General features: G+C 34.1%; 3 protein-coding genes across 4 annotated transcripts in view; 2 read left to right on the forward strand and 1 right to left on the reverse strand.

Annotated features, from left to right (window-relative positions):
• LOC124541013 overlaps window positions 1-4,943 on the forward strand; it is a 31,014-nt gene extending 26,071 nt beyond the window's left edge. The window contains exon 17 of one of the 2 annotated variants that reach the window (XM_047118787.1): window positions 4,250-4,943. In XM_047118787.1, the coding sequence (XP_046974743.1) occupies window positions 4,250-4,392 (143 nt within the window). In that variant the 3' untranslated portion in view covers window positions 4,393-4,943. Of the gene's footprint in view, window positions 1-488; window positions 1,662-4,249 lie in introns of those variants that run through there. The other variant, XM_047118786.1, reaches the window with a different exon arrangement.
• Window positions 4,944-17,748: 12,805 nt separating this feature from the next.
• LOC124541264 lies at window positions 17,749-19,510 on the forward strand. Its single transcript, XM_047119157.1, has 2 exons — window positions 17,749-18,202; window positions 18,352-19,510. Exons 1-2 carry the CDS (start codon window positions 18,075-18,077, stop codon window positions 19,508-19,510), a joined length of 1,287 nt encoding a protein of 428 aa, XP_046975113.1. The 5' UTR covers window positions 17,749-18,074.
• LOC124541263 lies at window positions 19,493-21,862 on the reverse strand. The gene is made up of 3 exons (XM_047119155.1): window positions 21,417-21,862; window positions 21,028-21,286; window positions 19,493-20,813 (listed from the first exon to the last, which is right to left on the reverse strand). The coding sequence occupies exons 1-3, from the start codon at window positions 21,606-21,608 to the stop codon at window positions 19,555-19,557; spliced, it is 1,710 nt and encodes a 569-aa protein (XP_046975111.1). The 5' UTR covers window positions 21,609-21,862; the 3' UTR covers window positions 19,493-19,554.
• Window positions 21,863-24,977: the final 3,115 nt, after the last annotated feature.

The raw sequence follows: 24,977 nt of genomic DNA on the forward strand, positions 1-24,977 counted from the left end.
GGAAGCAATCTTAAAAATGGCGGTTGCGCTGAGGGTAAAACCTTAGAGAGCTATCTAGAAGCACGTTTACCTCTTTTTATCAGAAACCATTTACATTAAGAAAAATATACCAACACAGATTTCACGCATAAAATGTTATTACAAACTTCTATTCAGGATCAATCGTTCTCGCTTTAAAGTACGTTTATTTTTTTGGATAAATAATCTTATAAATCTCAATATGTTAATTAAGCTTAAAGTTATCTTATTTAAACTTATTTGAACTATGTTTTTATTAGTTAATTATAGTTAATTAGTCTGTTACTAAAATCGTTATATTAACTGTTGTGTTGTATAACCTATTTGTAGTTTAAATAATTTGAAACAACAACCACCAAAACAAATAACGTCTTCTGTAATGGTGATAGACTTACTTTTAAAATTAAAGAAAATTTTATATATTTAAGTTTATCATAATACAATTAAACTTAGCGATGTAAAATTTACAGATTTTATGCCCAAGATAGCGCCAACGCTATCCATCAACACTCAAGCAAAAGATTTGATCTCTGTAAAGAAAGAAATGAAGACATATCAGCGCAAACGAGTGTGTGCAAGTAAATGTGCGGACGAAACTCTCAATAACGAAGAATGTGTCGTTAAGAAAGAATTTCCAATCGACATCGTTGAGAATGGAGTCGCTTTACCTCCAAATGATAATGCTACACCAGAAAATTCTCTTAGACCAAGTTATGTAATCAACCGAAAATTTTATGAGAATAAGTCACATTTCGATTATATTGTAACACTAAACCGATCGACGAATCATACAAATTTAGAACAGTATGATCAACATACAGAACCAATGCTGACTATAATTAGGGAGCAAAGACGTAAAACCGCCTCGGAGCGTGTAAGAGCATTTAGAGAGCGTCAAAGAGCCTTAAAAGCAATAGCAGATCGCAACATAAAAATAAAAATTCCGAAAACGTCAACGGAACGCAGTAGAGAGTTTCGGGCGCGTCAAAAAGCTAAGCAATCCGTCGATGGAACCGCAAATGAAACCTCAACCGATGATTCTGTTAACGAAGCTCGTGAAGAAACACTTGGGGGTGAAAATATTTTGAAACCCTTAAGTATAAATCGTGATGAAATGGTAAATAATAGTTCATCCGAATCAGAAGATGTGAAAACTGAAGTCACTGATTAGGAAACGAGTTACCTATCTGATGCATCAAACGACATACCTATAAAGGATGAGCCCATCTTTTACGGACCAGAGTGAACCTCAAGTGTAATTTAATGGAATTTAAAAAGGCAATACGATGGGCACTCGAATACAGATTATCACGACGAACAGAAAAACTTGAATTTTACGTTCTGTAAAGTTTCTAATTAATGAAACATGTAAGCTGTCCTTGATAACACTCGGGTTGTAGTAATTTGATAACCTTTTGAACGATCAGCTAAACTGACTAGGTCTGATCGACGCTATATAACAACTATTAAATATGGGAAATCATGAAATTAAACATTTAAATGTGAAGGAAATGCCTTGAAAGGAAAGTTGATGGCAAAAATACATACATCAGCGACAGCAAATGTGTTTATATATAATTAAGTTGGAAATATTGCAATTTTAATGCGATCGTTTTGGAAACGTCAGGAAAAATATTAAATTCTTACAAATTTCGCGTTTAAATTCAACAATGGAATCATGATTTCGAAACTTAATTGTATTATCAGCCACACAGTAGTTAAACAGGTTGCTCAAATTGAATTTATTATAAATTTTGTCTTGTAAGAATAGATCGACTAATCCAAAGTCGAGAAACTTCTCTGTCAAGACAAAAAAAAATCGTCAAAAAAACTGTCAGTGATTTACTAAAAATAAAAACTGAAGACGTAAAAAGTATTGCTGGTACATATGTATAGGTTCTAATGGAAGTTACTAATATACAGATCTTCACAAATTACCTTCATATGGAAGGTGTTTTAATTCAAAATGCTCATTTATTATCAATGATCTGAAACCAGCTCGAAAAGAAACACCTCAAGATTGAAAAAAAACGGGAAAAAACTTGTTATACCAAAAACATAAATAGTGTTGCATGAATGAATTATTTAACTGTTTAGTTTGTTAAGTGTAATTAGTGTTTGATTGGAATTATGTGGATTGGTGCTAAAAGTAAAGCCGGTCAAAGGGTAAACCATACTTTGCCATTTGCCAAATCATTTTCATCATTATTTATATGTATATTAGAGCTAAAACAGCATTTTAGCATTGATAATATACGCAACGCAAATTAACGCAAAGTGACTGTTTGTTTGTTACTCCTTCACGACCAAAAAGCAAAACCGATTTTGATGGAATTTTGGTATGAAGGCAGATTTAACTTTAAGGAAGAACAGGCGTACTTTTCTACCTAACACCTAATGAAATCAAAAAGCAACCACTTACGACAATTATGAAATAAAGAATTTATATAAAACATTTGGCAACTGTTCCTTCCTCATCAGTAAAATGTGAGGATAACTGACATCGGCCATTTTAACACTAGTCCACAGATTTCATCTTGTATAAAAAAATCTACACATCATGTTCAAATTTTATTTGAAGAATATAAATTTAGAAACCATTTATATTTTCTGTGACATTTCTTGATAATTAAATGATTATTGACGAAATGATTCCAGCGTTTCAATTTTCGATATCTCCTTCTCTCTATTAAATTTTAACTTGGTTTCATCATCATCCTCCTGCCCTTATCCCAATTTACTTGTGGTTGGCGCAGTATTTTTTTATGCTATAGGTTGGCAGACGAGCATATGGACCACCTGATGGTAAGTGGTCACAATCACCCATAGACAATGACGCTGTAAGAAATATAAACTATTCTTTACATCGTCAATGCGTCACCATAAATGCCTACAGTTACACTGGCTCACTCACCCTTCAAACCGGAACACAACAATACTGAGTACTGTTATTGGGCGGAAGAATATCTGATCAGTGGGTGGTACCTACCCAGACGGGCTTGCACAAAGCACTACCACCAAGTCCCCTTTCATACTTCTCTGTCGGATATCATCTCACAAGTAACATTCTTTCTAACCATATCGTTTTTCATACATTCCATCCATCGTTTCTTTGGTCCCCTACCTCTTTATCCATCAAGATACTCAAGACCTTCCTCACAACATGATCCTCATTCCTCCTACCTCATTCTTTGTTAAAATTTTTAATTGACCTATTACTAAATTTAATTTTCCTGTCGAAACAAGTCAGCGTATAGGCACAAGCAACATAACATCTTAGTTCCCAAGGTTGGTAGAACGTTGGCTATACAGAGTATGGTTAATATTTCTCACAGCGCCTCTGTTTATGGATGGTGGTGATGGCTTAACATCAGACGGAATTATATGATGGTTCAAATGTGGTTGAATTACTATTAGAAATAGAGTATGTGTTTTGATTCAATATGAGTATTTTGAACTCTCACTACAATTAGCATAGAATTTTTACTGAATATATTTATTAAAACATGTTCTTAAATCTAGGAGAACTAACTATACTTCAAAACATAAAATCGTATTTAAACACTTCTTACTACTAAGTAAAGTAACAGCCTGTAAATTTCCCACTGCTGAGATAAGGCCTCCTCTTCCATTAAGGAGAGGGCTTGGAACGTATTCCACCACGTGGCAGAATTTCGATGAAATTAGACACATGCAGGTTTCCTCACGATGTTTTCCTTCACCGCCGAGCACAAGATGAATTATAAACACAATTAAGCAGATATATATAGTGGTGCTTGCCTGGGTTAGAACCCGCAATCATCGGTTAAGTTGCACGCGTTCTAACCACTGGGCCATCTCAATAAGTAAGAAGTGTTTGAATTCGATTTTATTTTGATTAAAACGGTATTACTGAAGTATGATTACTAAACATGTTCGTTAATGTCTGATGGCCTTGAAATTGTCGAAGGATGTTCTGAACAGTTGAGATTTTGTGGATAATCTATTTTGTAATGTTTGATAAAGAATTATGGTTTACAACGGACCATCTTTAACATTTGATTTAGTAAAATCATAGTATCGTTTCTATCTTTTTAATTAAACCTCAAGTTTGCCTCATTATTTTATATTCATTACGAGACATTTATTCTTGTTCCCTGCAAAAATCACGTCATCACGTTGCAGCGCCTTTCGATTAAAGGCCTAAAAAATTGCAACAGTTGCTTATTTTAAATATATTGTACCTTCACAGATATCAGTGGCGTCACAGTTATGCCAGTTATATTGGTGACGCCGGATCCTTCAAAGACATCGTCGCAGGCCCATCCAAATTCAATCTTGAATATTTCCACCAATAAGCCGAAAAATGGGCCAACGAATGACTCTATTAGCTAATTTTTATTTTTTTATTTTAAGATTATGTTGTGTTTTGTAATTTTGTGTTTTTTTTAACAATGGAAATAGAGTAAGGAGACTGATTAATTAGCCTTGAGAATAAAATATCGACTAACTAGATACGTTTACAGTGTCTCAATAAAACCTGCCTTAGGTTTATTTATGTTTAGTACGACTCAACTTAGATCTAGCATCGGCAAATCCAATAAAACCGATTACTGCCGATTTACACAACCAATAGAAATAACTCCCTATCGCGCCATTCGACGCTATTCGTCGCTATAGATTCTCGCGTCAGTTCAACCCCAGAAAACAAATGCATGTAAATCGACGTGTCAAATTGACGAATATATTAGGTCATGTGATATTACAAGTTATTAAGTTTGTACAAAGATCATATCCACATAAGAAATAAATATTGATAATTTAGGATAACGTACTCAATTCGGATGTGATCGGTTTTACGAATTTTGCCGATGCTACATCTAAGTTGTGTCATACTATAAACGTGTCTCATTTTGAATGATAAAATACTCGCTTCTTTTTAACTTGATTTAGTCAATTTCATAAAAACTTATTGATTTATAAATAATTGAATGTTTTGTTTTTTTAATAAATAAATATTTTTGATTTTTCTTTTGTTTTTTTTTTTCTTATTTCTACGTTGCTCAGATGCGTTTACATGCATAAGTCCTTTCTTGATTAGTGATAATGACACTACACATTGATTTAAGTATTATTTATTACTACAAAGCCCTCCCCCCATGGACTTGTCATCATTACTAATACATATGAGTAAGTTTTATTATTTTTACATTTTATCTGTCAGTTACACGGCTAAATCACTGAACGGAATTTGATGAAATTTGCTACGAAGCAAGCTTGAAATCCGAGGAATGGACTTATTTTTATTTTATGCCTAAAACTTGACGACCAACAAAACACGTTCAAATCCTCAGGTGGCAGGTAGTTAAATATACTATTAGTTAGTCGTCAAAGGCACAACTACAGGCTATTCCAATAAAAGATAACTAAGATAAACGTATTTCATGCGATTTTCTAGTAACTCATATACACCGTGCACTATATTTTATTTATAATACAACACTATTACACTTAGATACTAATTTCCACTCATTTTACTCCCAAAATGACGATAACAGTTTCGTCGCATTCAAAACGACATTTTTTTGTCCAAAAAAATCCATAGTGAAAATCATAAATAAATCAAGCTCTATAAAATGTTGTTTATTTGACTTCTTCGTCCCATTTATGACATCCTCCCTCCTAAAGTCCCTCGCCCTATAAATGTTGAATGTTTGTTGACGTTTGTGTTTAGTCCATTTTGTTCAATCTTATGTAAATATATCAAATTTAGTAAAATTAAGTTGTAAATAGTCCAATTTAGTTTCATATTTTATTACATATATAGTTTTGAATACTAACAACTATTTTTATTATCCTATTATTAACTCTTAATGTTTGAGTTGTTGATTAACAAGGAAATTAATACTACTATTCTTGGCTTTAAAATTCAATTGAGTTTAATGTCTCAACCGTACCGATCAATCTCATTCGTGTCTTCTCCATCCTACGTGACATTGGCGAAATAATCTGTGCCCTGCCGGCAAAACTAAAAGCCATTAAACAAACAATTTAATTGTTTATTTGACATTTTTCCTGTTATGATTGGAATAGATTATTATATATATTTGCAATTAAAAAGTATTTTTAATTACGTCGAAGAAGTAAAACTTCTCACTGAAGTACAAAAGTACACAACCTTTTTTGGTTAAGGGTGGTTTGTATTCACGCTTGAACGATAATAGTTTATGTGGCGAAATCGGACGGCGAGTTTCTACAAGGAATCCAGACCGGATAATATTCTTAATAAATCTTCAAATCCTGTAAATATCATAGCGTTAAATCATTAAGAAACGTCGAAATGTTTTGTTAGCAAAGCATTTGTCTATACGAATAGATATAGATTATTTATCTATCTTTGTTATATCCGACAATACGCGTCCGACCCGCGCTCACACCGACTCGAAATAAAACTGACGTAAATTTACGATATATTTTCGCCATATTTATTTTTCATATGACGAATATAGTTTTGAATTGTGAACTTATCGATAAACTAATGAGAAGGTTTTGTTAAATTGTCATTTATAAAGTGGTACCACAAATTACCTAGTGTTTCTGACCGAGTTTCGGCCGAAGCTATAATTGGGCATAAATGTGCTTGAATTTGAGGGTCTTCAATCTTATCGCTTTATATATGCACACACCTTCCATAGGTATCTGACATCTTAAAGATCGAGGTTATATAGGAAAGCAATGAAGAGGCCTCCTCATACAGGGTAGGTGATGATTTCGTTTCTACGCTTATCTTCTGAGAATTTCTACGAGTATTCATAGCTTGCCTCGAGGCTCACACCTCGAAAGAAAGATGTTCATCCTGGCACACCAGGGTATCAGGGATTATGAAACAAAAGGTACTTGTATCTGGACACTACATATATTGAAAGAACAAAATCGAATAAAAATTCCAGGTTGTGCAAAATGAAGCTTATTTTTGGTAATACTTCAATAATGATTCATTAAAATGAGAGCACTTTTTTTGCTCCATTTTCAAATGCTTTTTTAACATTTTATACTCTAAGGCCGATGTTTAGAGCAAGACGAACACTCGCCTATAATTCTTATATAAAAATCCTTTTTTCTTGTATGACAAACAGGCAGTCGGGCAAAAAGGCCATCCGATAGTTAGTGACCACCGACCAAAGACAGTAATGCTGTATAAAAGAATAGCCACCAACTTTGGTTACTAAGATATTACTTCCCTTGTGGCCCACTCACCCTTCAAACTAGCACACAGCAATACTGAATACTACTTTGGTAATAAAATATCTGAAGAGTGGGTGGGTCTACTCAGACGGGCCTGTATATAGCACCAAGGAAAATGTTTTGTGCGACATACAAATTAAAACATAATTCACGCATGTTTAGAAAGATCGGAAGGATCCTCTTAGGAGTTTTCTAATGACGGTGTAAGACGGTGCCTTGTGTTGACGTTCAATGTGTACCGAACTCCGCCAGAGGGAACTGCAAACAGCGCCGAGACAAGATTTCAAGAATTATTTCTGAATTTTTTTAAGAGCAACTCAAATTATCTTGATATTATTGTTTTAGTTATTTTTTATACGATCACTACATATAATCATAAAACAAAGTCCCCTGGCATCTGTCTGTATGTTCGCGATGAATTTCAAAACTACTGAACAGATTTTCATGCTGTTTTCACTAATAGACAGAGGGATTAATAAGGAAGGTTTAAGTATATAATTTATTATAGTTTTGTGTCAATACTTGGTGGTAGGACTTTGTGCAAGCCCGTCTGGGTAGGTACCACCTACTCATTAGTTATTCTACCGCCAAATAACAGTACACAGTATTGTTGTGTTCCGGTTTGAAGGGTGAGTGAGCCAGTGTAACTACAGACAAAAGGGACATAACATCTTTGTTCCCAAGGTTGGTGGCGCATTGACGATGTAAGGAATAGTTAATATTTCTTACAGCTTCATGGTCTATGGGTGATGGTGACCACTTACCATCAGGTGGCCCATATGCTCGTCCGCCACCTATATCATAAAAAGAAAAAAGAACTTGAAATAGAACGACAATTGCTAAACGTGTCGGAAAAAAGCGAACAAAAAAATATAAATAAAAGGTAAAAATATTTAAAAAAATAACTTATACCCATCCGTGCGAAGCCCCGGCGGGCCACTAGCGTAGAAAAATTTAGTTACACATAGTAAAAAACAAAGTAGTTTTCTTTGTCCCTATGTATGCTTAAATCTTTAAAACTACGCAACGGATATTGATGACGTTTTTTTTTAATATACTGATTCGAGAGGAAGGTTTTTGTGTATAATACATGGACAATATAGGAATGAAACACTGATAATTATAGAAGTTTCTAATGTGATGTCGTAAATAAGCAAATTTTGTAGAACATTTAGTATTAGCTTTGCACTTGAGCAAAGCCGGACCGGGTCGCTAGTTATCAATAAATAAACTTTTACAGACATGTATGTTATCTTGTCTATCTATGAATATATATACGTATGTGTTAAATTTAATGATTTTATTTTATTTTCAGTAAAAACAACCAAAAGTATCACAATATCACATCATCATCGTGATGATTATGATGATGTGATATAACAATACGGAGTACTGGTATTTGACCGTTAAATAAGTGTACAACCGCCCAGACGGGTTCGGATAAATGCACAGAGTAAAGTAAATATGTTTGAAATAGTTAAAATCGTACATTCTAATTAAAGTCTAGTTAAGTTCTTAAAGACGAGACGTGAAATCGGACAAGTGACGTTAAAGAAAAAATGTACCCAAGATCCCAAACCGCAGCCTTATTCGCATTTCACATTATATAAAGTAATAAAATTAATTTTCTTTGAAATCTATTTAAATGTTATTTAATAATATCGTAAAGGGACGTTCAATTTAGTATCTAAGCATTTCCACGTATATATTTCTTTAGAGATTTTCCAGTTTTTTGTAAAGAAAATAAACGGTACATTACTTTGAACGATTTCGTTGACTTTCTTGATTTTACGTTTCGCAATATCGCTGTTTCGTAATGACGGTAAGTGCAAAACATACCTTTGATTCTGCCAACTTTTCGATATAATTCTTAATGACAAATAGATAATAAATAAATAAATATAAATATGAGACAACATCACATACATTACTCTGATCCCAATGTAAGTAGCTGAAGCACTTGTGTTATGGAAATCAGAAGTAACGACGGTACCACAAACACTCAGACCCAAGACAACGTAGAAAACTAATGGTAATCTACATCGACTCGGCCAGGAATCGAACCCGGGACCTCAAAGTGGCGTACCCATGAAAACAGGTGTACACACCACTCGACCTTGGAGGTCGTCAAAGATAGGAAAAAGTTAGCTGTTCTCGCTTTGCATAACATTAATATAAAACAAAGTCGCTTCCGTCTGTACGCTTAAACTAAAGCAACGGATTTTAACGCAAAACATACACAGCCTCTAAATTTTCTATTACTGAGCTGATGCCTCCTCTCCCTTTTTGAGAAGGTTAGGGGCATATACCACCTCGTTATTCCAGTGCAGTTTGCTTCATTTGTGGCAGAATTTCGCTTAAACCAAACACATGCAGGTTTCCTTACTATGTGTGTGTCACCGAGAACGAAAAGAATTATAAACACAAATTAAGCACATGAAAATTCTTGGTGCTTGTCTGGGTTTGAGCTGTGCCATTTCGAATCAAATTCGATATATTAATAAAAGTACAATAAACATTTGACTTAAATATATTAAGCGTGTATTATTTATAATATTGTAAATGTGAAAATAACTCTGTTTCTATCGTTCTTTCACGACTAAACCGCTGAACCGAATTTGATGACAAGCAAACTTGGACTCCAAGAAATGACAAAGGTCAAATTTGCCTGACACATGACAAACAACACCTTAAAACACGAATTAGCCGTTAGCGATAACTAGTGACATTTATGTGCACTATAAATACTGTTGATTAGTACAGTCAGAGTAAGAAAACCTTCGTCAGTTTTCAAATTCATTCCTTTATCAAGTCTTAAGCTCTTAGTACCTTTTGAATCTAAACATCAAATCATCACGACGCAATATGTCATCCTCGATCGGCAAATCAGATTATCGCTCACACTGAGCACACGAAAATAGATCTTAAGGTGATGTAGGTTTTCTTACCCCGACTGTACATCGTGGTCAATTATCGCGTAGCAAATTATATTATTGTTACATATCGCCGAGTCTCCTCGCCACCTGAGCTGTGATGGAGCAGCGAGGAGATATGGATGACGTCATCCTGATAATTATTTTTAGTATCCTTTTATAAATCCAATTTCTGTTTCAATTCATGTAGAGTATATTTTGAATTGTTCAAATCGACTATTCAATTTAATGGATATTACGAATTTAAATAAGTCATACACAGTAAAACCTCTCTTCCTTAAGATTTAATATGTTATTTAATAAATAAAAACTGATGAAAAAATTCGGTTTAAAAAAAGATAAACTTTTTTTTTAATAATCTTATGTCCACTTGAGCGAAGCCATGCCGTTCCGCTATTAGGTAGGAGATTCTGGCCTCGAGTTCAAACATTACATTGAATAAATAAAAATAATTAAGAATTTATGGAAGTTAACAGCGCTAAGGTACACACCGGTGCCGCTAAAATCGTGAAAAACCATATTATTTTTGAATTTTTTGACAAGGAGGAGGACGTGAATCTTAAATAATAGTTCGGATTTCAACTCCAAGCAAGCGATTGAAAAAAATACAGAAATCATGTGCTTCATATGTAATTATCTCTTGCTCGGCGTTAAAGAGAATCACGCACTGGAACAGCCTGGTGGGTCAAGTTATACACCTCAAGTTAAAACAAAGTGGAGAGGAGGCCTTATCTAAGCCGTGTAATAATAACAGACTGTTAAATTTCCCATTTAGAGCACATCACTTGGTGGTAGGGCTTTGTGCAAGCCCGTCTGGTTAGATACCACCCACTCATCAGTTATTCTACCGCCAAACAACAGTACGCAGTATTGTTGTGTTCCGGTTTGAAGGGTGAGTGAGCCAGTGTAACTACAGGCACAAGGGACATAACATCTTAGTTCCTTAGGTTGGTGGCGCATTGTCGATGTAAGGAATAGTTAATATTTCTTACAGCGTCATTGTCTACGGGTGATGGTGACCACTTACTATCAGGTGGCCCATATGCTCGTCCGCCAATCTATAACATAAATAAAAACATAATGTTAAATTGAAAAGACACACCGCCATCTATCGATCAAAGGATGAAACAAAATACGCAAATAGAAATGACATTAAATTTATTCTTGGAACGGATCTATTTTTAACATCAATTATTTATTCCTATCTGTTTTCATTCTGGTTGATTTTTTATGACCGCTTTTAAAACGTTAGAAGCTACGCTTGTAATTACATCGACAACAACAAGAAATCTTCTTTGTATGACTTAACCTAAAAGTAAATTTATTTATTTCAAGATCAAGTTAGTAACGCTAAGTAATGTATAAAAAGTCTATCTATGATTGCACTATAATATATCATGCATTTACCAATTACATCTCTCCAATATCACATCATTAGAAGCCTGTAAATTTCCCACTGCCGGGCTAAGGCTACCTCTCCCTTTTGAGGAAAAGTTTTGAAGTATATTCCAACACGCTGCTCCAGTGCGGGCTGGATTTATTCGAAATCGGCTTATCATACATACATAATCTACAGCCCAAAGTCATTTTTCCTGTGACACCTTTAAGAATGTAGGATAGAATTGCACTCTATTTCTTGGCGAAATGCCCTAGTTCTAACCGTAATAAGTTATCAGGAAAAACCAAAAAAGCGTGATATGAGAAGGAAACTGCATAGAGATACTTTGTAAGCTACTAATAAAAAGTCTGTGCTTGCTTTTCTGAGCAAAGCTTCTCAAAACGAGGCTCAAATAAGGAGACTGCTCTTATCATTTTCTTCTCTAATTTGTAAAATAAATGTATAGCTCTGTTATAACTGATTCCAACACCAGGATAATATAATAGGTTGGGGAAAAAGTTTCTTCGTATTTTATATGAAAATTCAAAAAGTTTTTTTATAGTTTATTTACATTTGACTAAAGTATGTAGGTGCCATTTTGTTCCATAACTTTTTGCCATCTTGTTGGTAGTGACATGATCCCATTGCTGTAAAAATTTTGGGGCTTCTGATCGAAAAACTGCAACAAGTGGTTTTGGCAGTCCTCTCGTGATGTTAACCTGACACTGCCTAAGGAATTCTGCAGAGACCGAAACAGATGAAAATCTGAAGTTGCAACAATTTTGTCCTTAACAGGGCGACCAGAGCGAGATGCATCTTTGATATCAAAGTTTCCGGCTTGAAAACGCTTAAACCAAACTTGCGCTACTCTCACAGATAATGCATTAGGTCCATAAAAATCACAAATTTTTTTCGCGGCTTGAGTTGCATGTTTACCTTTTTTATAGTAAAATTTTAAAATGTATCGAATTTCTTCTTTAGATTCACTCATTTTAAAAACAACAAAAACAAATGAAAATCACACAAATTCCTAATTTGAATTTGGAAGTGCCTACTTTAAAATTAAAAATTTTTCATGATACCAAAACCAGCCAGATACAAATGGTATAGCCAAAGGAATTTTATTACAAGTTCATATATTGCAATTTTAAGCGTTTTCAAGCCGGAAATTTTGATATCAAAGATGCATCTCGCTCTGGTCACCCTGTTACGGACAAAATTGATGCCATTTTTGAAAAAGTGGAGCAAGATCGACATATTAGTAGATACGATGTAGCTGAAGAACTGGTAATTGACCATAAAACGGTTTTGACTCATTTGAATAAAGCTGGGTACACAAAATGGCTCGATATATGGGTGCCTCATGAACTCACTGAAAGAAACCTAATGAACCGTGTACTCATTTGTGATTCTTTATTGCGACGTAATGAAACCGAACCACTTTTGAAGAAGCTGATAACTGGTTATGAAAAGTGGATCACATACGACAAGAACGTGCGAAAAAGATCGTGGTCAAAGGCCGGTCAAGCTTCACAGACTGAGGCAAAACCCGGATTAACTCGCAACAAGGTAATGCTGTGTGTATGGTGGGATTGGAAGGGCATCATTCATTATGAGCTGTTACCGCCCGGCAGGACCATCGATTCAGAACTTTATTGCGAACAATTGATGAGATTGAAGCAAGAAATTGAGAGAAAGCGGCCAGAATTGATCAACAGAAGGGGTGTGGTTTTTCACCATGACAACGCTAGACCTCACACATCTTTAGCCACTCAACAAAAATTACGAGAGTTTGGCTGGGAGGTATTAATGCATCCGCCGTATAGTCCTGACCTTGCACCTTCAGATTTTCATCTGTTTCGGTCTCTGCTGAATTCCTTAGGCAGTGTCAGGTTAACATCACGAGAGGACTGCCAAAACCACTTGTCGCAGTTTTTCGATCAGAAGCCCCAACATTTTTACAGCAATGGGATCATGTCACTCCCAACAAGATGGCAAAAAGTTATGGAACAAAATGGCACCTACATACTTTAGTCAAATGTAAATAAACTATAAAAAAAACTTTTTGAATTTTCATATAAAATACGAAGAAACTTTTTCCCCGACCTATTATAAATATACTTTGAACTCACATTGACATAACATCATCACCAGAACTAAAATAGTCGAAAGTATTAACTATTTATTCGAAAATATGTCGTTTTGTAACTCGATGAAGTTGCTATCGAAACTGTGAAAGTAAAAGTAAATAAATATGTAATCAGTTAAGTGGAATAGGCAATTATTTTAGATAAATAGAATTAGTATTTTAAATTTTTTCTCAAATATTTTTATGTACGGTCTGTCAGTTACGATTTTATTGTATGTATAGATGATTTGATGGATGCTATGGAAAACATCGTGAGGAAACCTGTATGCGACTAATTTCAATGAAATTCTTTCACATGTGTGTCCGTTCACCAGGTCGCATTGTAGCAGCGTGGAGAGGAGACCAATGCCCAACTATGGGACATTTACAGACTTTCAGCTTCCTTATTTTACTTTATAAATTATAATACTGTATAAAAACAGCTTGCAAAAGTCCTACTTTTGGACAATGGCTTTCCTCCATCTGTTAGAGGTGACGTTCATTCCATTATCAGAATCGAATGCATCCTTAATATACTAAAAATGTGTTTATTTACGTCATTACTTTAAAACCTTTAAAATTATCCGTGTTTCTCTACTATATTGTGTATGTATTATACACACCTATAATATACTTCCTAATGAATCAGTCTATTGAAAAAATCCGCCTCAAATCCGATATCATCAAATCATCAATCGATATCCTCAAATCATCCGCCAAAAGATCTAAGCATACCTACATAGGGACAGATAGCGGTAAACGACTGTGTTTTATGCTATGTAATGATAATATAATGATCTAGATCTGTTTCTAGAGCACAATATAGCACGACTATTAGCAAATTAAAACATTGTTAATAATATAAAAATAATTTTCAAAAAAATTGTTTACAAAAGCGCTGTTGAGAGGCAATTTACACAAATATTGCATTGTAATAAATATTATTACGGCACGCGTCGCAAAGGCATATTCGAAGGCATTATCTTCGTATAAGGTAATGTATCCTTTATCGTCTTCGCGATAAAGATCAATTTGGCATCACATGTTCTCATAGCGTTTGCATTTTTCAACGTGCCTTGCGAATAAACTTATTTTTAGTCGACTTTAAAAACATGAGGCTGTTTATTCAGCAATTTATTTCGTTAGTTTATGTATTTTTAGTATTTTTTTACCAGTCTCGATATCACTATATTAATACCATTGCCCATGATATATAAGATATCATCTTTATTTTATTTATAATTATATAATTATGTTTTTTGTTATAAATAATTTGTAAAATGAAATCTAAAAAGAAAAGGTGGTAGATTTTTGACAATCGAAAAGCTAGTGTACAATTCCATATTGAATAAAGATTTTTGATTTTGACTTTGATTTACCTATTTATATTTAATTATATTTACAAAGACCCATTATTACCAGAAAAAAAAAATTATAATGCTTTAAATATTAATCTAATTTGACAACATTTTAAGCCGTTCGATTATTACAATATTCATGAAATGTTTTGACTACAGCGTCAGAAGCCCATTAAATAAACGTCTTTCCTCTCGAAGTCTCAAGACTTTTTCAGGTTTTACACTGCCGTGTATTGCTTGCTGGCCAAAAGTTCCTTCGTGCTTGACAGAACTGTATCATAACTAAAAATCAAAATAGTTTTCCGGGTTTCATTATTATTCTAACTTATAGTACGTTGTTACATTAAAAATTATTTTCATAATTTTAACTTTTTTTTATAATTATATAAAACGTCAAAAAAGTGTCAATGCGCTAAATTCCGTGCCATTGACCCATTTCCCACTTAATTTATATCAGTGTTGCTAGTATAACGCTTAAACTTGGCATTTTCTAAAATTTTAATTAATAAAATAAATTACATTTATTTTAAAGGTGCATTAAAACAATTATTAAAATAAGATTTTAATCATCTAATTCGTTTGTTGAATTTTATTAGAGGTCATTTCACATCGTTTCAGAATAATTTAATAGCTGTCTTCCAGTTTAAAGGCTAGTTCTTCGATGTAGGTGTCGGAGTCTAGTTATGATTAATTTACTTTGCCTCATTTTTGACTTTCCTTAATTTTAATAATTATTCCATAATTATTTCCTTGATTTAATTATGGATATAATTCCTTTTTCATTAAGGGTATTTTGGTAGTGATACTGGTCACACTCGCTAACCTTTCAAAGGTTCGTGAACTTTCGATTTCGTTCTTTTTGAATTTTGGAACTATCGGCTTCACACCGAATCCAAATTCTAATTCGATATACTGAATATATCGGTGAGTTGTCTTAATAATTGAGTTTCTTAATTTGTGGTTGTTTAGTATTCAGTGCTTTAATAGCAGTTATCTTTTCAGAATTTATATTAACAACGAAGTTTTGAAGTTTGACAGAACTTTATATCATGTTTACCGGCTCGTAAGAAATTGTAAGTCTTTAATTCTTGTTTTTGATTAAATGCATTGGTTTACAATTCGAAAAGTCGTAGTCATGTGTAAATTGTGGTTTCCAGTGACCCTTTGAAATGGTTCTCCGGAGTTGAGATCGTCAATTTGTGTAAGCAGGACTTTGAACCTCCAGAAGGTAAATTCGTGCTTACATCTCTCGTTAAAGGTATTTATCATTTGCTTATTTGCTTAACTTATTGAACCTGTATATTTCGTATTACAGGAGGTTTTTTTTTTTAATCGGATTTACCCACCACGTGGACTTCTTGAATGGAAATATTAAGAGTGAACGGCTCCAGGTTCCTGGTTGAGTGTGCCCAGATAGCGGCTGGTGCAACTCCAAGGACGGCAGGCCTGTTCCCTAAGCCGTTGTCGGTATCCACGTGTAGCTGGAAACTTTGGTGATGTACCCCCTTTCAATTATATTATAAATTTCGTTTACACCGGTCTGGCGAACGGTGTATTCTTTCAAACCACATCAACTAATTTAATCGTCAGTGGCGCCTAATTTTCAACCTTAAATTTTAGATTAGTAACATTGAATTTTCAAGCTTGCCTTTTATCCCAAGTGACCCACGCTGAGTCTAGCTGGCATAATTTTATATAATAGTCATTATAAGTAACATAACATAAGTAACATAAGTAACTAGTAAATTAAGTAATTGGTTGTTTATAATACTATGTTACTGTGCATTAAAAATTTTATAACTTAATATTGCTTCCTTACACCCACACCACCAGAAAGGTAACAACGTATTCTAAATTCAATAAAACCGATTACTGCCGATTTACGCAACCAATAGAAATTTGACGACCTCCGTGGTCGAGTGGTGGGTACACCGGTTTTCATGGGTACGCCACTCCAAAGTCCCGGGTTCGATTACCGGCCGAGACAATGAAGATTATCATTAGTTTTCTATGTCGTCTTGGGTCTGGGTGTTTGTGGTACCGTCGTTACTTCTGATTTTCCATTACACAAGTGCTTTAGTTACTTACATTGTGATCATAGTAATGTATGTAATGTTGTCTCATAGTTAATATTTAATTTAATCTCAAAGTATTGTGAAGATATTCTTACAATACTGTAGTACATAGCTCCCTGTCACACCATTCGACGCTATTCGTCGCTATAGATTCTCGCGTCAATTCAATCTGAGACAGCAAATGCATGTAAATCGACGTGTCAAATTGACGAATATATTAGGACATATGATATTACAAATAAATACGTTTGCGTAAAGATCATATTCACATGAGAAATAAATATTGATAATTTGGGATAGTGTACTTAATTCGGATGTGATCGGTTTTACGAATTTTGCCGATGCTACATCTAACTTGTGTCGTACTACACTCATCTTTCTTTCTATATTTAAAAAAACCTGGATTTAACCTGGATAAGGACTGATTGAACATAAATTGCGAATACTTACATCATTGTAAAGATTGTTATTTGAAAAGACAATTATGCGAGTTTCTTCTCTCTGGAGGCTGCTTTCCGAAAAGGTTGTACTATTGAAATATTGAACATTAAATTGCTTCACTGATGTTGTAAATACATTGATTTGTCACCGTCTGTCGGTCTGCCCACGCCAATAATAATAGGCATGATGACAGTAACTAAGAATCACTGAAATTATAATTTTAAATAATAATATAGGATAGAGAGACTCTAAGTAAGTAACTTATTTTTAAATTACATGTGTGATTCTATTTATTTTAATAAAAATAAAAATACAAAACATAAGAATCCGCCATATTAGGTCAAACACCAATCAGAATCGCGTGACGTCACGCTTTCGTAAAATTGTTTTGACAATTGTATATCGTTCGAAATTACCTTGTGTTTACTCGTTTTGATATTAACGTCACCGATTATTTGATATTGCGTTGTTAAATATTATTATCACAGTTTAAAAAAGACCAGCAAAGGAACGTTAGCAATGGAACAAGGATTTATCAAGGCAAATAGCTCTAATTTGCCGAGAATCGACTTGTTGATGCTGGGTGGATATTTTGCATCAAACAACGACTTCTGCTCCGCTGAATTCCGAAATGTTAAAACTTCTATGTAAGTATTATGTGTAATAATAAGCATTAAAACACAGTATAGTAGTCAAACTTCCCTAAAGTACATACTTATATTATTTCTATTGTGTGTAATCATGTTTAAGGTTATGTTATGAAAATACCACTTAAATATATTTTTATTTATTTTAGATCCTCTCGACCATCGTATGGTGATGACGCTGTCAGCTATGTTCATCTTAAACGTAGTGGGAACATGTGCACAGTGAGGGGCAAAATTTGTCCAGAACATAAGGTACATGCAAGGTTATATGCTGTCACAGTAATAGTAGATGAAGAAGAGGAAGCTGTTATTTCCGTACAATGTAACGATTGTGTCGCTTCTAAAGGAGGCTGCAAACATGCTATTGCATTCCTTATGTGGATCCATCGGAGGAGTGAACAGCCATCCTGCACAGCTGTAGAGTGTTACTGGATTAAATCCAAACTGTCCAGGGTTGGAACTAGCCTGAAGTACATGACAGCAAAGGACTTGTCAAATGGTGCACCTAGCTTGCTATCAAATAGTAAAGTTCTTGATAAGTTTTTGGATATTGGCCGAAAAAGAAATATTGATAACTGCGAGTTATTAAAATATCAACCTAGTTATATTTATAACAATATTAAAAGTTTATCCATGCACCAGCTTATGCTTAAATATAAGGAACAATCCTATGACACATTTTTAAAAAAGATTGTGCTGTCTAATCAAACTATTGCTCAAATAGAGGAAGAGACCAGAGAACAGCACCAAAACAGCCTTTGGTTTGAATTGCGCTATGGTCGAATCACAGCATCAAAAGCATTTGAATTTAGTCGGTGTAAAAAGAATGATGGAAGTCTAATAGCGTTAATAATGGGAGGGACTATACCTGACACACCAGCCATGAAACATGGTAGATTATTAGAGGGTGAAGTGCGAAAAACTGTCAGCATTAAACTTGGCAAAAAGATTAGAAAATGTGGACTCATGCTGTCAAAAGAGTACCCAATGATAGCAGGATCACCAGATGGGATCTGTGAGGATGCTGTCATTGAGATCAAGTGCCCCACAAGCGTAAAATCATATAAAAATTATCTAAATAATGGCAAACCAACTGACAAATGTAATGCACAGATACAGATGCAAATGCATTTGACAGGGCTACAAAAGGGTTACTTTTGTGTAGCTGATAGCAACTTCAGTGTGAATAAAAATGTGGAAATTGTAAGTGTGAAGTTTGATGCCACATATATGTCTGATTTTCTTAAACATTTAGCGGGTCTGTGGAAAGAAAAAATATATCCAATATTGTACGAAAGTACATTGTAATCTTTATTATAAATATAAAATGCACAAATAATAATTTTGTAGTTTTATTTAAGTAGAGAGTCTTGCAAATTTATAAAAGCACATGCAATTACAATAATATCATCAAGTACTTTTACAAAATTTGTGTTAAGACATGCATGGGGCTTTAACATATTAAATTCTCTTAAACGTCTAATTAACCTCTCAACATGAATCCTTAAACTAGCTATCTGCTTTGTTTCCTTCACTTCACTTTTAGATAGCTTGGCTCCAGTGACAACACTTGGGGGCCGTACAAGTTGTACTCTCTTCTTACGCAAGTATTGTTCTACATGCTTGAACCCTCTGTCAGCCATCACACACATACCAGGTTCTAAACAGTTGATAAAATCACAAGTCTCAACCAAACGTGTGTCTGTTACTCTTCCTCCATAGCCTGGTGAAACATAGTTTACTAAACCATTTGGTGTACATGACACTAAATATTTAATGGTATTAGCCTTTTTGTATTCTGACCATGATAGTGCTTGATTAACACTTTTTGAAGGCTTTTGTACTTCAATTTCAAAACAGTCAATTATGCAACTTGTGTGATGAAATTTATGTCTGAAAGCCATGGGCAAAGTACGTTTTATCAAATCTTTGTTTAATTTGACAATAAAGGGTTGCATTACACTGGCTATCACTGGTATACATTTAAAAAATATTTTGCTTGCATATGTAGTAGTCATGGCAAAATCATCAGCAAGCTCTCTAAATGGATTATTTAATCGTATTTTTTTTAAACAAAGCAGTAAATGGTTATGAGGGATTCTTGTTTGTTCTTCAATTAATTCTAATAAATAGCAACAGCTTTTTGGAAGACCTAAGTAAGACCTTGGGTTTTTCATTATCTTAAGTAATGTATATTTGAGAATGTTTAATCTTTCTTCTTTCTTTGTCTCCTCAGTTAATTCACTGCAGTCTGATGTTGATTTTATTATAAGAGATTGTATTGATGGTGATGTTTCTCGCTGACTCACAGATGGTACATATGAAATATCACTGTCAGACTGATCTTCTATACTAATTTTATTCTTGATAACATGTTTGACACCACTGCTTGATATCACTGGTTTACTATAGCTTTCAATTTTAAATGGAGATGTAGCGATTGAGCAGGAATAGGGTTTTAAGGGTGATGTTAACTGGCTTACTAGCTTAATTTTGGTCTGGACAGCTTTGCTTCTAAATTTATGTGTTATATGTACTTGTACAGATTTATCCACTGATTTTGGATAGGTAGTAGTAGGCCCTTCATGATGTTCTTCACTTGTGTGTAAAACTAAAATATAAAAAAAAATACTTAAAAAAATATATAAATCAGTGCCTAATGTATGTATGTATAGTTATACAAAAATTTTGTAACAAACTTGGTTATGATAGAATTGTTATATGTTCTTTGTTATTGATAAATGTAATAGGCAAATTCAATCACTATACACTTTAACCCGTTAAAACGGAAACTTATTCGCTGACATTATAGTGTTGATGAGTACCTGAACTTTCTGATGAAATTATTGTAGGTTCTAATTGTTTTGTAGGTGTACTTTTCTCTGCAAAATCTTTTTCACTTTCTTCAATTAGTATCCTTCTTTGTTTCTTAAGAACATAGGGTCGCTCTATGGTATTGGAAGTTCGTTTTCTTCTGTCCAATTGGCATTCAAATCTTGTGGGCATACACCCGGACTTCATGCGCATTTGCGAAACTGAACCCATTACAAGATACTGAATATAATTTTCCATATCGTTTGGTAACTGAAACAAGAATAAAAGTTTAGTAATAGAGGAATGGAAACGTGATCGCCAATATTATTGACTATTAGAGAAAATTCTAATGATCTCTAGTTTAGTTAATTATTATACAGTAAATAAGAGATATACTTACGTCGAAATGGTCTTCGCAGAAATAAAGTACAGAAGTTGAAGATATAGCTGTTGGGTCTCGTCTTGCAAGGTTTAGCCACATATTTCTAACTTTTTTCTTCAAAGGAACATTAATAAATAACTTGTTCGGAGTTTTTATAGATGTATTGTTACATTGAGGAACCGCACACCATCGATACACGTTAGAATTCATAATTTTCGTATCAAATAATTAAATTACGGATCTAAATAAACATTTAACATGCGAACTGACAAATGTTTACGAAAGCGTGACGTCATAAACAGACGCCATTTGTATTCTAGTGTTTTTGTACAAAATTTAAAATTTATTTTTAAATGATCATTTTTTCCTAATAAAATTTACTTTTTTGCAGAATTAAGATTTATTTTGTATAAAGTAATAACGTAAAAACACGGTAGTGTAGTTTTTCAAAATTTGTCGTCATGCCTATTAAGGGTTCGTTTCTAATATAAATTACGCCTTTTTTATTTCATCTTATTGGTTTTTACCGATATGGTATTGTATAAATATGATGTTCACTAAAACTACATAATATATATATTACAACAACAACAACAGTGTGTAAATTTCCCACTGCTGGGCTAAGGCCTCCTCTCCCTTTGAGGAGAAGGTTTGGAATATATTCCACAACGCTGTTCCAATGCGAGTTGGTCGAATACACATGTGGCAGAGTTTCTATGGAATTAGACACATGCAGGTTTTCTTACAATGTTTTCCTTCACCGCCGAGCACGAGATGAATTTATAAACACAAATGAAACACATGAATATTCAGTTTTGCTTGCCTGGGTTTGAACCCGCAATCATATGTTAAGATGCACGTTCTAACCACTGGACCATTTCGGCTCTTATATATATTCTACCATAAAACAATTGAAACATTTATTGTCAATATTTGACTCTTTCAAAACGGCAAGGAACTCGCATAAATCTTCAAATAAATATTACAAACATTTAAGACAAGTAAAAAGTAATAGTAGAAATTACAGGTAAATTTAGTATTTAGTACGTATAACCTATTAAATACTGTAAATCGTTAAAATGTCAATGCCTTACGACAATAATCAATGGTTATTGTTCAGATTTGAACCCAGGAACTCTAGTTTAATTAGCCTACTATAATGACGAGGCATTACTCTATTGACTTTGTTATTAAAATTACTAATAGTTCAAAGGAAATCGTTCGTTATCTGGTATCAAAGAGCGCGTGGCGCGGTCGGCCGAGCGCGTAGCGTGACAACGCGATAAAATTAACATCACTTATTAATTGCTTAAGTACTGTGGACAGTTTTGATTCGCGCCGCTCGAGCTGTTTGTCATTACTACGTCATTGATTGAGTTTAATCTATACTAATACATTAAATGCTATTTTTGTAATACATTAACTGTAAAATGTACCAAAACCAATGCCAATAGGGACAGCGGGACACGACTTTGTTTTATACTATGTAATCATAAGACTATAGGTCTTAGAAGATTTTACTATGTATAACTCTATTCTTAGATGAGGTGCAGTTCACATTTTAGCCTGGTTTAAATTTGGTATTTGTGTCTTATTAACTCATAGCCAGAGAACAAGCAGGTTTCGTTAGAAACCGGGGGACACGCGAGCAGATATTCAACATGAGATAGATCGCCGCACAAACGAGTCAATCCTGAACCAGCTAAAGATTAGGACACGTCTCTTAACCATTACTACTCAACGCCTACTTCGTTTCTTTGGCCATGTGGCTAGACAGGAGGACAGTCTGGAAAACTCATAATGGTTGGCCACGTGGAGGGGAAGAGAGGTAGAGGAAGAGCGCCGTCCCGGTGGATAGACACAGTAAAGACAGCCACAGGATCCTGTGCTTGCAGTGCTGTGCGTGCAGGCTTGCCTACGAATGGCAAAGAATAGGAATGGCTGGAGGAAGGAGATGCGAAGTGTTCAGGAGAGTCACACGCATGGTGATCACCCTCATTAATGAGGAAACGACTAGGAAGAAGAAATTTTGTATTGACGAGTCGTCAAAAGCAAAAAATAGTTTATTCAATTAGATTTTTCGAGCATTTTTGAAACGTCATTTTCCAGAACTACATCAAGTAAGACTAAATAGTAATTAAATCAAGCAAATATATTTTAAAACATAATTGATATTACTTATAGGTCCAATGACTAGAACTCGTTTTAATCAATAATTGTGATTCTTAACCCGAGCATGCATCAATTAAGTTTCATTCGTTTTAATATTTTTTTTAAATCACCTACGACATACGCTGAAGGAAAACATCTTGAAGAAACCTGTATTAAATGATATTCTGTCACATGCTCTTGAAGCTAGAGACCTTTTTTTTAAATTAAACATCGTAATATCTTTTGGAAAAACGTCAAATTAATTTTATTGGAACATTAATTAGCTACAGTCTGTAATACCTTGGTGATAAAAATATAACGTGAACACAAAATAAACAAAAACGAATTAGAGGTAATGACAATGTAAAGGAGTTTTCGGTATTGTTATTAAAATGCACCAATACATATCTATACACAGGAACAAGGAAATGATACCCTGAAGGAAAACCTCTGCTGTGTTTCATACTTGCAAGACCTCATCTGTTAAAGAATCATTTTGACCTAACGTCTTAGCCGCTACAGTAAACATTGAAATTCAGCGATTTGCTTCAGGGGATAATTTAGAGCAGCGGTCGGCAACACGCTGCCCGAACATCTTCCTTGCGGCCCGTGAATGTTTCGTAAAAAAATTGACAAATATATTAAACATACAAGAAATAGCGTCTCAGATGCAACCTCAGACCTCACACTAAAATTTGTGTAAAGTCAATTTCCTATTGAGGTCGTTTGTAGTTTTAATTTCTTTATTTTTCCTTTAGATTTCTAAGCCCAAACATATAAACATACTGTAAGTATTATGTGTACGAATTAAATTCTGTATCTTTTAACAATTTTCGTTAGCATATTTTTCTATGGAATAAGACTAATAAACACTGATTATGCGTAGGTATATTGAGCTTCTAATGTTAATATCATGACTACGCCCCGCCTATACTTTATTTTGCCACTTTGTGGCCCTTGCGTACCAAAAGATTGCCGACCGCTGATGTGGAGCATATCTCTATCAACAGAGCTACGAAACAGGTTGATGTTACTAATTAGAGAATCTCTGAGCAGTCTTTGCCTGCTCATATGATTAATTTGAAAACTAACATGACTGTATTTTTTAATGTTGAAAAAGAGTAACTACTGGTTTTCTTACCGGTTTTTCTCGATTCAAAAGTGCCTGTAAAAGCTTTCTTGAAAAAAAGTATATTTTAATTTTGATTTTGAGAGGCACCGTTCAAAATCAATTTTTAATTTCTAACGAGGTCTTATATATATAAGATTTATATGTTACAGATTTAAGCACAGCAAATATAAAAAGTAAAGTAAAGTAACAGCCTGTAAATTTTCTGCTGGGATAAGGCCTCCTCTTCCATTAAGGAGAGGATTTGGAACAATGCGGGTTGGTGGAATGCACATGTGGCAGAATTTTGATGAAATTAG

Source organism: Vanessa cardui, chromosome 27 (assembly GCF_905220365.1).
Source record: "Vanessa cardui chromosome 27, ilVanCard2.1, whole genome shotgun sequence".
Taxonomy (NCBI): domain Eukaryota; kingdom Metazoa; phylum Arthropoda; class Insecta; order Lepidoptera; family Nymphalidae; genus Vanessa; species Vanessa cardui.